General features: G+C 38.0%; 1 protein-coding gene across 1 annotated transcript in view; it reads left to right on the top strand.

Moving 5' to 3' along the window:
* The window catches only part of TLK1 (tousled-like kinase 1), a 57,248-nt gene that overhangs the window by 15,231 nt on the left and 27,364 nt on the right, over window positions 1-14,653 (top strand). Inside the window, exons 8-11 of the mRNA XM_009075455.1 lie at window positions 509-619; window positions 2,274-2,410; window positions 3,691-3,879; window positions 11,078-11,144. Coding sequence (XP_009073703.1) covers window positions 509-619; window positions 2,274-2,410; window positions 3,691-3,879; window positions 11,078-11,144 — 504 coding nt within the window. The remainder of the gene's footprint in view (window positions 1-508; window positions 620-2,273; window positions 2,411-3,690; window positions 3,880-11,077; window positions 11,145-14,653) is intronic.

Raw genomic sequence — 14,653 nt, 5'->3', positions numbered from 1 at the left:
AGGATGGGAGAGACAACCCTAAACTTGTTTTAATCAAAATAGTGCTTTTGTGGGGGTTTTAAGGTAATATAATTGGAATATAGGGAACTTGTGAAACTTCCTACTCAGATAATTGAAGCTGTTATCATAGTGAAGTTTTTGTTTTCTTTTAAATTCAAAATGTTAGGATTTCACATGACTTCAGCAATCAGATATAAAGGACTTGGAGCTAAAATTAAACTGGAGAGCTGGAAAACTGATTGATACAGAGCTTTTATATATTATTTATTGCTGAATGCTCTGTAATACAGTATGCAGAGCACTGTAAAGCACATAAAAAAGGAAGCAAGGCATCCTTCTACAGATTGGGATAGATCTGTGAAATGAAATTTTTGTCTGTATATATAGATGGCTGTGTTTATGCATGTTCCTTCAGTCGTGTGAAGGTAGACACCTTTTATTTTTTTGTGACAGCTAATTAAAAAAAGTGTTTTAATATATCTTTTCATATTTTGTGTATATTTATTAGGCTAACTGTGATCTTAGAAGACAAATAGATGAACAACAAAAGCTACTTGAAAAATATAAAGAAAGGTTAAACAAATGTATTTCAATGAGCAAGAAGCTTCTAATTGAAAAGGTAAGTTTACTGCTTTTCCAATCTCTGTGATAGAAGCTGTGAGATTGCTGTACAACTCCATTATGACTCCTTCCTTTTCACTTCAGCTTTTTCACATTAGTCTCTTGAGACTGGAAGTTCATACTCATGGTCTCTACCTGGGCAGTATTTTTATAAACCTCAATAGGCAAAATAAACCTGAATAGGCAAAAGTTGAGGCTTTTTCTAGATCGTGGAAAATGTGGAAAATAATTTTTAAATTATTTTCCCATCATAAGTAGCTCAGATATGCCGAAACATTAAAGATGAGAATTTAATATGTGGCATGTTTTCTGGACAACCTGTAAGATCACAGTGGATGAAAGAATTTCTGAACATAATCTGTTGTGTAGAGGAGGCAAATAAATTCTCTTTGTTAGACACTTAAATGGCTGAGGTAATTTTTGATTTAAAATTATAAAATGCCATGTGAGCTGAGAATCAATAGAAACAAGGAAATGAAGGTGACTGTTTACCTTCATCCCACTACTAAAGAAATATTTAATTGAAATATAATGGCAATTATTTTTAAACTAGGAGCAGTTTCTTAAAAGACAAGGATTCCTTGTTTCTCTCCCTCTTCTTTAAAATAGCCTTATTTTAAAAAAAAAACAAACAAAAAAGTAATAGAAAAACAGCTTATTACATTAGGATACACAAATGTTTAAGATGAACAGCCAAGTCTCTTCCCTAATGCTAGCTGCTGGACGCTGCTGTCACATACAAGGGCACAAACTGAGCCCTTAGTGGATTAGGGAGTTTCACCACTAGCAGGTCAGAAATAAATGCAGTTCCTTACAAGCTCCAGCATGAGGGGAATGCAGGAAAGAGATGCATCAGGTCTGTTCAGTGCCTTCAAACTGAGAATGGGCCGTGCAGGCCCCTTCTTCAGTCTAGAGTTCTGTTTGCACAGAGATCCTTAGTTCTGTCAACTTGTCGGTGTTGTGTGTGTGATCTGGGGTCACAGGCATTTCTTAGGAATTGGGCATTGGTAACAGAACAGTTTCCTTCCATCAGGTGTTCACAGTGCTCTTCCTTCTGCGGCTGAAGCAGACAAGGCAGACTCAGTTGTCTGTCAAGTCCCAGGGATGCTGTGGTAGCAGTGAGTGGTTCTGGAAAGGGCACCTGCCTCTGTTACCACAGGTGACTGTTTGCAGCTGAGCCTGCTTGCAGTGTGTTGCCACATGGAAGTCCCTGGACAAAGTCACTTTGGTACAGGTAGTCACATAGGTGCTCTGTCAGGGAAGTTCCCAGGCTCAGTATAGTAGGTGTTCCCTTTCTGATATCTAAGTAGGCTCATTTCTCATAATAGACATGTACAGACAGAATCTTAATTAGATGCCTCTAAATTCTGATACTGATACTCTGTTTTTCTGTATTTACAAATAAAGTGTTTTGTTAAGCATGAACAGTGAACTTTACAACTGAGCCAAACTCAGATTATCTTTTTTTGTGCATAAGTTGTCCTCAGTACTGATCCTGACAACTGCAGACTTAGAGTAAGTGGGGTAAAGTTTCACTCACTATCCTTTTATCCCTCTGTTAGAAGGCTGTTGGAGGAAAAAACCTGAGTGTTTATTGACTTTTTGAACACTTCAGCACAACTAAATCTGAATATTTATTTTTGTTTTCTCAGAGCACACAGGAGAAGCTGGCAAGCAGAGAGAAGAGCATGCAAGACAGATTACGCCTGGGGCATTTTACAACAGTTCGTCATGGTGCTTCATTTACTGAACAGTGGACAGATGGCTTTGCATTTCAAAATCTTGTGAAGTTAGTCAATGCTATGTTCTTAAAATTCTCACTAATTGTTAGTTCCCTCTAGTGGATTTTTTTATTACTAATGTTCTAGGATTGCAATAGCTTTTCATATATTGTGTTTTGCTTTGCCTTTTGAAGACTGAGAATACAGTACAGAACTCCATTAATCAGCTGAGGGAATACTAAGACTGGTTGTCTCTCTGAAACACAATTTGGTTTCACTTGGGTTTAACTATCCTTGGAAAAGTGTGAATGCAGCAAATAAGCAGCACATAATCATTCAACTCTGGTAGAAAGAGTTGACTACCATTTCAGCTGGTAGAAAGAGCTATGAAACTAAATCAGTGAGTTTTCAAGAAGCTAACCATGTATCACTGGTGCTCATTGAGGCACATGAGGTCTGTCAAGTTCTCACTGGTCACATAGGTGCTACCCAGCACATCATCACAGTAGCAGCTTTTTCAGGCATCCTGGTCCTCAGAGCCATGAAGGAAGAGTGAAAAATCTGGCAGCCTCAGATAGGGTCTAGTGCAAGTGGAGGGGAGAGAGCAATCACCTGGAAAAGAGCTGTAGCAGGTATTTCAGCAGAGATGGGGCCAAGGAAAAGGACTCTGGGAGAACATTGGATATAGTGGTAAAATATTTATGCAGTGCTTCAAAAGGTGTTCTTTGGTAATGAGTCTGACTCAGTCTTTGGAGATATATGTAGATAGATGCATTTTAAAAAGTAATCCACTAAGATTTTAGTTTTTAAGAGCAGCATGTTGTCTTAGCATTATGTGACTGCCTAGGGCATTGTTTTTCTAAAGCAATCTTAAAAACAGTCTGTAGATATGTTTTGCATAAAAGCTGTAATTGTTTGCCATACAACCAAACTGATGATTTATTTGGGAACAGTGGGTTCAAAATCAGTGTTTGGCCTATAAAATTCAGATCCTCTCTGTTCACTCTGTTATGGGGTTTTTGATGGTATAAAAGAAGGTATTTGCCAGTTTAGATACATTTTTTTCCTTTTTCTAGTACAGAAATTATGCATAACACTTTGAAAAACCAAACAACCCCAAAACAAAAATAACAAAAAACCACCACATATTTACCAAGTCAACTGTGGCAGAACTTTAGCAAAATTTTCCCACCTCATGAAGAACTTTGGGGTTCTTTTTCTTGGGAAATACATTCACATGTACAGTAAGTTTTCTGAAATTTTAAAATGCCTTATCAGTTGAACAGATAGTTCTCTAAAGAATGCAAATTGATGAAACTTTATTAAAGCTTTTTTTTTTGGTTTACAGGCAGCAAGAATGGGTGAATCAACAAAGGGAAGACATTGAAAGGCAAAGAAAGCTCCTGGCCAAGCGAAAGCCTCCAACTACAAATAATTCTCAGGCACCATCTGCCAATTCTGAACCCAAGCAGAGGAAAAATAAAGCTGTGAATGGGGCAGAAAACGATCCCTTTGTTCGACCCAATTTACCACAGCTGTAAGTTTAACATTTCAATCAGCCTTTTACATAAATTCTCAGATATTGTCTGTGTGCCTTCTATTCAGACAACAGCATAAAAAGACACTCGGTATATTCAGCAGCTATATTCTCACTGAGGACTTGCTGATGGTAGGGAAATTTGCACCACTGTCTATGAGTTGGTTTACAATTGCACAATTTATTTTTGGTAAAGTCACCAGAGAAAGGCCCATTCTGTGTTTATGCAATGCTCTCATGTTTTCCTGATCTAGAAGTGTCCTTACCCTGACTTCCCACTCTTGTAATGTCACTGACACCTATTGAACTTTTCTTGATCCACATTGGTTTAAGAGCTTTAGTTAGAGATCATTTTGTTTTTCCTGTATCAGTACTGAGTTGACAGGAAAAGCGTTTTTCAGCCTTTAGTATTTGAAGACATGTCTAAAAACAAATGGAAAAAATACCTCTTTTTCCCCCTTCTGAATGCTAGATCCTGTGTTCAACTGTCAGAAGTTACTGACAGCTATCAAAGAACCTTTTTTTTTTCCTAGGGACATTTTTTCCTGCAGACAGAAATGGTGTAATTCAAGGCACAGACAGATGTGTTCTTGACATTTAATTTGAATATTTTATGAAGTTGCTGCTTGAAGACACTAGTTATTGCCCTTGATGCTAAGAGGCTGCAGCTGATAGTGTATCTGTTCCTAGTTTATTTTTAAATAAAAAATAAATAACTAGGGATAAAAAGACTAAGAAATTAATCTGTTTTACTTTGCAGAAGTAAGCTACTTGTGTTGAACATGGTCATCTGTCACCTCTCACTTGTGGAGGTAGTAATTTATACCTCCAGGGGTTGAAGGTAAATAAGTTACCCTGGTCAGATCTGCAAAAGACATATGTTTGGCCCATTCCTTTGGAGACAGCTGCATGTGTTCTGCATAGTGCATCATTCTTACAGTTCACATTGTGAAGTCATTTTGCTGTGACAGAAATACCACGAAAATAACAGTTGTAAGGCTGGCAGTGTAAGCAAATCTGGATTAGCATTACCTGTGTGTTTTGACAGAGCTGAAGAGTCACTGTTCACAGTGTGATTCTTTAGTAACACTTAGTGCCTGTGTTTCTCCCGAGACTGTAGTTAATACTTCTGAATAGTGCAGTAAATATTACCATTACGTTAAAAATACCTTTTGCTTGAATGTAGTTCCTCTTGTTACTAGAAGTAACATTTAAGTAATGGAAAATACCTGGAAAATTACAGAACTTTAAATTTGCCAGCGTTTGGCCAGATCTAATCCCATAATCTTATTGCTGCTTTGAGAGGTGATAAAATACACATTTGGGGAAAAATGCAGATGTCATGATCTAACTATTAAGTAGGGCGAGAGGAATTCTTGGTGTTACACAGTTTTAAATAATTTCGCATTTACTAAAAGCTTTTCAGATTTTCATTTCATTTGTCTTAAACAGTTACATGTTAAATGACACATGAAAATGTTTGCTGGTTATGGAAGTGCCAAGAGAACAGTCAGAATTGCCCTTTTGTATCTAATGCTAGCATAAATGTTGGCAGTTATTGAATCAAAACTGGTTTGCCTTTAGGTCTCCTAATTTGATAACAATATAATGTAGATATGAGATTACTTGCCTATATGATAAGTTTATCAATTTTGTTTCAGGCCTTTGGGAAGATCTGTAATGCATCCCGAGGTTGCAGAATCATTTATCCGCATTATGGTCTTAGGCCTTCACTTGAAAGGGTTTTTTGATGTTTTTAGTTAGGTGTCCTTTATAACTTGGTATAGTAGTGTTATGTGTTGAATCCTCTCTGCTTCTCAGGCCAGAATGAAATGTTTTCCATATCTTGGTGATACATTAATTGTGCACTTCCATTTTAGAGCAAATATGTCATCTGCTGTATGTGATTCCTTCCTACTCCATTTTGCTATCACTGTTTCTGCATTACTTCAGCAGAATGATCTTAATTAGTATAGCCAAATGGAGAAGGTTCTGTTTATATGCTGCATGAGGCAATGCAGAGCTGCTTGAGATTAATGAACTAAAGCAGTAGTAAGTCAGTACAATGTATATGAATGTGATCAGGCAGGTCGGTTTGAAACATACAGGCAACTTGCTAGTGGTTGTTAGCAACAGGTGCCTTTACCACTGGGTTGCTTGCTTTAGAAAATGTCTCCAGCTTCAGATACTGACAGACAAAATGATCTATAGCTATGTAACACACAGTAGCATTGAAGCCTTTTCTGAAAATGGGTCTCAACTGTTATGAACAAGACTGAAGATGTTACCCAAGGCATTGATAAAGGCATTGTTTTAGTTTGTCTGCATATACTGTGATCTTTGATATGAATTTAAAAGCAAAACTTCTGCACTGAAGTTACTGGTGGAAAAGTGCCCTTCCGACCAGTGTCCTGTGAGTGGGTTTGGTGTTTAAGTAACATGCAACAGAAGAGTCCAAACACTGTCCTGGTTTTCCATCATTCTTTCCCTTTTTGTAGCCTAAACTAAAACTAAAAAGTAGTTTCAATTTTGAGAGTTATCTTTTCTACTAAGCAAAATAATTTTATAAGGCTTACATGAAAGGATAAATTGAAATTTATTTTTTAAAAAACCCCAGCATTTATTTGAAGTAGAGGTTGCCTGCTTAGCCCTGGAAAAAATTCTGTTTGAAAATTCTACTCCAGATTCTTTGGAGACCTGAGAGATGATTCTGTGAGATTACTTAGCTAGGCCACACCTCTTGGAAACAGCTCTTATTTTGCTAGACAGTTGCTTCTAGGAGCAGTGTTTTATTTAGTTTTTGGTGGTGTAGTCCCTCCTGTGCAGCTTCAGCCATTTCAGTTGCATTCATTCCCAGTCATCTCTTCAGTTCTTCCCAGTTCCTCCATGGTAGTCTGCATGCAATTTGGAGTAGGAGAGTAGGGAGAGCTGGCAGAGTTTGTTCCTGTAGCTGAACAAATGCATCATTTAAAGGGAGCATTCTGTTCTGTATGGAACAAATAACAAATATTTTCAGAAACTTTTTGAGGCTTAAGTGTCAACAATGTGTCCAGGCTTTACAGGACAAGTAAAGACAGCTCCTTTCCTAGGGCACTCTCTTTCTAAGGCAAACATGGAAACAATGGGTGAAAAGACATCCTGAAAGATTTTTACTTGGTCAGTGTCTGTTCGGCCTTGTAGAAATTTGGGGAACTGGTGTGAGGATAAGGTTGGACCAAAAAGGAAGAGCTTCAGAAATTGTAGCCAAAAACTTGTATTGAATGTGTATGTGACTGTTTGGGAGCATGGCTGCATTCTGCTGTGCCTGTGTATCCAGGTTGTTTTTCCAACTGGGACAAGGTGGGAGGAGAGATGCTTGTAAATGTAGCAGTCTTGATCATTGTGAAAATGAAAACTAAGGAACACAGGCAAGTTTGGGTTTTTTGTCTTGTCTGTACCCACTAGGAAGAGTGTTTCTATCATACAAGAAGGTTTTGTGGGAACTTGTGAGGAAGAAGTAAAAAGATGACTGGTTATGTCTATCCATGCATATTGTGGCAAAACCTTTGAAATTTGCCTATGAAAACATAGTTGACTGAAAGGCCTATTTTTGCTAATTAAAAACCAAAATGTTAGAATGGGTGATTATCAAGCCTTTCAGGCCAGGAAAGCTGTCCATTTTCTTCCAGCAGCAAATAAAGGTGTCACATCATGGGCCTAGTCATCACAGGAAAATTATACTACATGCCCATAATTTGTCCAGCGCATTTTAGGGAATTTCAGGAATTCATTGCATATGTTTGAAAGTTTGTTTGGCTGCAGACAGTTAAAATACAGCATTTATTGCACAGAGAAGATCATGGTCAGGACCAGACAGTTGCTGCATTAATTCATGCAGCCTACTCCCAGCTGCCCTCTTTGCCCAGTGCTACTAGGTTAGCTTCAGGCCTGACTATCCAAATCAAGTTCGTTTAGTGGGTGGCTGCAGCCTAGTTGTTTCTAGTTGACGTCCCTCCCTTGTCCTCCTCAACCTTTCTTTCTCCACATCTGAGACCTGTGTGTGTCAGGTGATGGAGGAGCAACCCCTTCTGCTGGAAATGATGGTGTCTTGTAGGTAACTTGGATGGGGCCCTGAGCAACCTGATCTGGTAGGTGGCATCCCTGCCCCATGGCAGGGCATTGGAACTAGATGATCTTTAAGGTCACTTCCAAGCCAAACCATTCTCTGATTCTCTATACAGAAGGTGCCTCCAGGTGCCACTGCCCTCCAAAAGTTGTGGTGAGTAGATGGAGGCAGGAGGTGGTGGGCTGATGGGAAGCAGTCTCTAGGCTGCTAGGATGTTTCCAGACTGCAGTGGGCTGGTGGCCTGTAGCCAGAAAGCAGACAGCATGCACACTGTCATTGATTTAGTGCTATTTGTTTTATGCTATTTTAATAGAAATATAAAGTACAGTGTATTTATAGATAAAAAGTAATAAACCCCTAAAAAAAAAAAGTAAATGTTTTGGAATATGAAATAATAAAGTTTTGGGTTTCATAAGCAAATGAACAAAATCCAAAGTGGCTACATCTGTGTACAGTTGGGTGTTTTATATGCTTTCCTCCAGAATGTGGTGGTCAGTAACGACAGTTTCAGATTGCTGTGAGTCCTGCTGTTCCCCTAATAGAGTTAGATTTGTAAGGAAATAGAAAAATGGAAAACAGTCATTTATTGGGATGTAGCATGGAAACATGGAAGGAGTGACTTCAAGTCTTAATGTTTTCAATATGACCTCTAATTTGTGCTCTGCTCCAGAGGGCTATTTCAGAACTTTTTGGAAGGCAATACTTACTAGAGCAGTCTAGGCACTTTGTCATAGCTCTGCATGAAGAGCTGAGGTTTTATACAAAGGACCAGATTTTCTAGATTATGTTAGTTTTTAAGGGGATATGTGGGTTTTGGGCTCTGTGTTCATTGAAAATCCTGGTAGGTCATGTCATAAACTTCGTCTTTTTAGTGTGTTTTACTTGGGGTTCAGCTTTGCTAAGCCACCTAAATACTTAGGCTGCTTTCTGAGAAAGACAAACGTTACTATATATGTCTCTGGAAATGCACAAACCTGTAATTTATACTGGAGACAAGAATCTGGAAAGAACAATATTCAACCTTGTACACATTGGCATTGATTCCTTGTCTTTTTTAAGTGAGAACTTAATCTATGTTAGAGTAGTTCACTGTTTTAATAGGACTATTGAAAAAGCATCAGGGATGTCACAGTGAGTTGTCTAGTGTGGCCTTGTTGCTCTCTTTGATAATTCTAGCAGGTGTATTAGAACAGGAATTAAAGCATTTGTTTCTTAGGTTTCTTGCTGTTGCTTGAACCGTACAGAGAATGCACTGCCAGCTTTCCTAGCTATTGAGACACCCCATTTCACATTTGTTTTAATGCCTCTTCTTTTAAGATGTAGTATAACTTGTCTAAACCCACAGGAGATTTTGGTAGGAAAAGAACATAAACATTAGGTCCCAAAATCTGGTACTGAGAGACCTTTTGCCTTTCTTGGAAAGGCAAGTTTCCTCACTCTGTTGCCTTCAGAGCATTTGCGGATGTCTGTTGACTGGAATACAAGACTGCTTTGAATTCCAATAGGAAAAAAAGATGCAGGGTGACTTTGTATGATGCTTCTTAAAAGACAAGTTCGCTTCCCTTTCAGATCCTGACAGGACATGATGATGAGTGCTTTTGTCACCTGATCAGTGTGTTTTCTGTGCGTCACAGATCAGAAGGTTGATGATATAACTGCAGTCTTGTGAAGCTGTTTCTAATCTTTTTAAAATTTAGATACTGTGGTCAAAAAAGAACCCAGTAATTTCACTGATACTTGGTTGAATCAGTCTTCTCAACTGGTCAAACCAGGAAAGGGGCAGCAAAATTCAGTATTTGTATCAGGAATGGAAAGGGCTCTATGAAAGTTCAGAACCACTAGGTTTTATCCTGAAAAGATGCAGTCTTCTATTAACAACTTTTGAGACTCAATAAATATAGGGGTTAGAATTCTGAAAATTCTGGCAAACTTTGTCCAGATTTAAAAGGGAGAAAGAAGTCTTATAGTCCATTAGATTTCTGCAAATTTTATTGAAGTTGGCATATGCTGTAAGAGAAGTCTTGAATGGGTATCCCTCACTTCTGGTGAAACTATTGGTGATTCTCAAGGCATTCTAGTCCTTCAACTTGCAATATGAACAGCATGTGTAGCCTTCTAAACACCTTGGGTAACTATCTTCCCAACTGATAACTCATAAAAATAGGGATTTCATGAGAATGTATTATACTGTTAGTTCTAGCTTTGCATGGTGCAAGAGATATTAGATCTAGGCAAAACAATAAAATGTTTAATTTTAATTTGTTTTTAGGGACTTGTGTGAACCCTTTCATGGAGGTCATTCCTTTCTCCTTCCCCATCCCCTGTTTCACATCATATATGCATGGGCTCTTACCTGGAGCTTAAGTCTCTTGGGTTTCTTTTCTTTGGTGTTTGTCTTCTGTGTCCCTTTTGTTCATCAGATGGATATTGCATGCAGGCAGTTTGCTGGTTTCTTAGTTACTAATCTGTATGAACAGTTTAGATTCCCTACATGATTACTGACTTTGTGTCCTAGCAAGTCTATAGACAGTGAGGGACCATTGAATTAATTATAGACAGAAATCTCTGAGAAAAGGAAGATGAAGACAACAAGCAAAAGAGTCATATGTGAATTCAAAGCTGAATTTGTGGTTTCATGCAAAACATAATGCTAATGAACTTGCAGTGTATTGTTTTGCACTACCTTGTTCAAATCTCAGTTTAGACATCCAGTGTTATCACTCTTGTCTAACTGGTTTCTGAACATGTTGGAGTTCAGCATGGAGCAGTGGAGTAGCATCAGCTAAAACACAGGGATGGCGATATGATTCAGGATGCACCTAAGTAATCTAACAGGCTACCTGAGAGAACAGAAATGGTCCAGTGGAAGAGGCAGTTAATATTCCAGAATACCAGACACAGAGGCATTTTGTAAGTATGTTTTGACCCTGAAATTACAAACCAAGATATTCAGATGGTTCAAAAATTTACTTGTATTATTGTGGTACTAAACCACATGAGATATTGTATATACTGTAGTAATTAAGTAAGAATGCTATTGTTTTGTTTGCCACCATATAAAAGCTGTAATTACATGATTGTTTTGTTTTTCAGTTTGACTCTAGCAGAATATCATGAACAGGAAGAAATTTTCAAACTTCGATTAGGACATCTCAAAAAGGTATTGGTTTTATTGATCATGCCCAATCCCATAAAACCTGGTACTATCAGAATAAAGAGAGGACTTGTGGAGAGCTGTCTGATTAGAAAACCTAATACTAAAAGCGCCCTACAACCTAATGCCTAGTAGTGGCTTTCCTTGTGCTTTGGGGTTTTTTATGTAACTTGCCATAAATATTGGGAGTGCAGGGGAGTAGTAGTGAATCCTTCCAGAGTAACTCTGCTGATTCCTTGAATCCTCCTAACACTGGTAACAATGATGATGCCACCAGTGCTGCTCTTTCTTTTCCACTTCTGGAGCTCTTGTTTCGGAGCTCAGCAAGTGTAGTCAGCCAAGTTTGACATAGGAGCTTTTTGTGTTAGTTTTGGACCTTTACAAATCATTGTATTTGTGAGTGAATATCATGTTTTCATCATCTGCAGTATCCACTTCAGTCATTATCAGTTAGCTTACTACCTGTCATGAGAGAGAATACAATTTTCATACTTGTACAGAAAGTCTTCTCTCCATACCTTAAATTATTTCTGCAGTCAGATGTTTTACTCCAGTCTTTGAATTTGGAAAAAACCAGCAGTGCTTCTGTCTTGGAGCCCATCATTCCAATAGATCTGTGCAGTGAGATAATTACCATATTAACAAACTACTGCTCATTCAAGCGTAGCTTTTGAGGAATAACCTGTGAAAACAAATGACAGTGGAAACAGACAGAAACACCTCAGAAGGAGTGAAAGAAAAGTACCTGTATCTGCTGAGCAGCAGTTTACGAGTTGTTCAGTCAAAACAGGTCACAGTAGTGTTGCATAGTATTGATGCAGGGGTGAAAATACCCTTTTCAAATGGGGAGTAAATGAGCTTTTATATTTCCTTCTTTTCACAGGCCTGTTCTCTTCAAATGTAGAAGTCACCTGTTATAAATCCTACTGTAATAAACTGAACTGGGCCCCTAGAAAATGCTGCTGCTGTCTTTAAAGGACATGACAAGAAAGTACTTGAATCTGTAATAGGGAATCTGCATATAAGTTGTTGGCACTAGCAGAGTAGACTCCCACATAGTTCTTAATTGTTAATGCTTTAGAAATAGCATCAGCTTCGCATGACATTCTGTTAGGAAATTTTGTAGGGTTTTTTTCCATGCTTTAAATTTTTTCAAGTCTGATGGATATTTGAAGTGATAGATGAAGGAAGGTGTTACATAGCTGTTTAATAGTGGAATTTTGGTTTCCCCTTGAGCATCAGTGCTGGAGTACTTTGCATAAGAAGGAAATTCCTTGGGTAAATGCCAGAGGGGAAACAAACATTAATTCTTTGCAAATCATGTTTGAACATCTCTGAAAATAATAATCAAAATACATAGTTGTATTTAAATTCTTATGTATGATACAGATTTTGTCATTGACTAGGAAAAACAATTTTGTTACCTTTTTTTGCATGGCTGTATTTCTTCTCTGGTGCTTCTTTGCTAGTTACATTTTAATCTTCTTCAGCATATGCTGTTTTGCTGTCTGCTCATCTTCCTTTTCACTCTCCAGATGCTATCCTGGTGCTCTTATTTTTGGTGCTCTGTACATGCTGCCACCACCAGTTTTCTTTCCCTTCTGCTACCCAGGAAATTCTTTTCCAGCTAGCGGCTTTGGTCCTGGAGAGAGGCTCTTGTTTTCTCACTTCCTTTTATATGGCAGTGACCTGAGGCAGCTAAGCTGGTTCATTCTTGCTTAAAGGTATTCACAGCCTGAGTGTCCTAAATAACAGCTGGAAACAATGCAACCAGCCAGTTCTCTTTGGACTAACACTGGCCTATGAACCACATTTTGAGAACCACTGAATTGCATAATATATGAACAAAAAAGTCCAAAAGAGGCATAACTGATGGATTTTTTTTTTTGTCAGCCTTTGGGAAGAACACAGACAATGGTGTGTGTATAAGTGTGTGGCCTTTTGTAGGGTGAGAAGGACTAGAATTCTTTATAAAGGACTACTGGGTTATGAGGAACTGCGTATCATTTCAGGGTATTTAACAGAGAACTGCAGGGATGCATCTAAATGTAAAAAAAAAAAAAAGAGTTTAACATTGTATAAACAGGAAAAACACCCACAACTCTTGACAGTATGTCTTAGGAAGAACAAATGGTCCACCCAGATCTGCTAGCAGATTAGTGCTACTTAGTCCAGCTTTTCAATCATTAGGAATTTGATTTTCATTTTCTGAATTGGAGGTTTATGTCACGTCTTGCTTTGGGGTGAGAGGTTTTTTTCCACAGCTTATGGGGAGGTTCACGATATCCACTGAAATCATCTAGTCCAGACTCCTCAGCTCACTGGAAATGTGGACATTGAATGTATTTTAGATTATACAGATGCAGTTGTTGTTTCAGGCTTATGATGTACAATATTGGAAAACAGTAGTTTATGGCATTTTCTCTCTCCCTTGCTGACTTCTGCCTCCAGCCCCTTGTGCCATGACTTGTTGCCCTGTTGCTTTTACCAGCAACACCAGGTTGTACAGTCACAGAATAAATTGGATCAGACAACTGATCTAGCTTCATTAAAAACCAAATATGTATTTTTTTTGTGATGCTTCTTTTTCTTTTTTTTTCTTTTTTTTTTTTTTTCCTTCTGTTTGGCTTTTTGATTTGTTTTTGTTTTTTTTAAAGAAAAAGTTTGATTAGTATTCTGGTTTGATTTACCATGTAGCTGTGCAAGAGGCTCTGCCAAAATAACTGAGATGATGAGGGGCACTGCTGCTAAAAAAAATATGTATCAGATGCCAGGCCTTCTTTTTCAACTAGAATAATTCCATAATTATAAGCTTTCTGTTACAGACTGACCTTGTCCCCCCTTTATTCAAACTTGTAAGTACTAGAGGCACCAAGTCTGAAATCAGTATAACCCTGTCTTCAGTGTCGTTCACTTTTTCAGTGTGTATGGGTACATAGGTTTCCACAAATTGGGCATTGTGAATTCTTTACTTTTTTAGAGAGTCTGAATAAACAACTATTTCATTGTTCTCTAATAACAGCATAAATATGAGATAAAATTAACTGCTGGGATTAGTTAGGGAATGTGCTCTTACCTGACATGCTGCTTTTGAAATGGCACTTAAAACCTTGGGCTAGACACATTTTGCACTTGTAATTTTAATAAGATACAAATGGAAACATCTTTTAAAATTAGATTTGTTTTGGCATATTGTATCAGCATCTTAAGAAAGTTTCTTTTTCTTGATTTGCACTTCTGCCTCAAACACTTTAAATGTCTTTTCTTTATCTGTCAGTTTGTGCAGAACCTCTGACTCCACATAGCTCAGTTTTTTTCTGCTTTGTACATCAATTTCAGACCGCTTCCCAGCTAATTTCTCTCCTTGGCTGAGGTGCAAAACCCAGCTGCCTCTCATTTCAAATAGCATCCCTACAGTGCAGAACAAAACTGTGAACATCCCATTACCTGTGAGTTCACGGACAGAAAGGTTCCTTGAAACAGGCTTTTGCCTTATCTGCCTGAATTTTTCTGGC

This window comes from Acanthisitta chloris, unplaced genomic scaffold (genome assembly GCF_000695815.1).
Source record: "Acanthisitta chloris isolate BGI_N310 unplaced genomic scaffold, ASM69581v1 scaffold28515, whole genome shotgun sequence".
Lineage (NCBI taxonomy): Eukaryota > Metazoa > Chordata > Aves > Passeriformes > Acanthisittidae > Acanthisitta > Acanthisitta chloris.
Note: the sequence above shows the minus strand (reverse complement) of the source record. Positions and strands in the feature narration are given on the sequence as shown.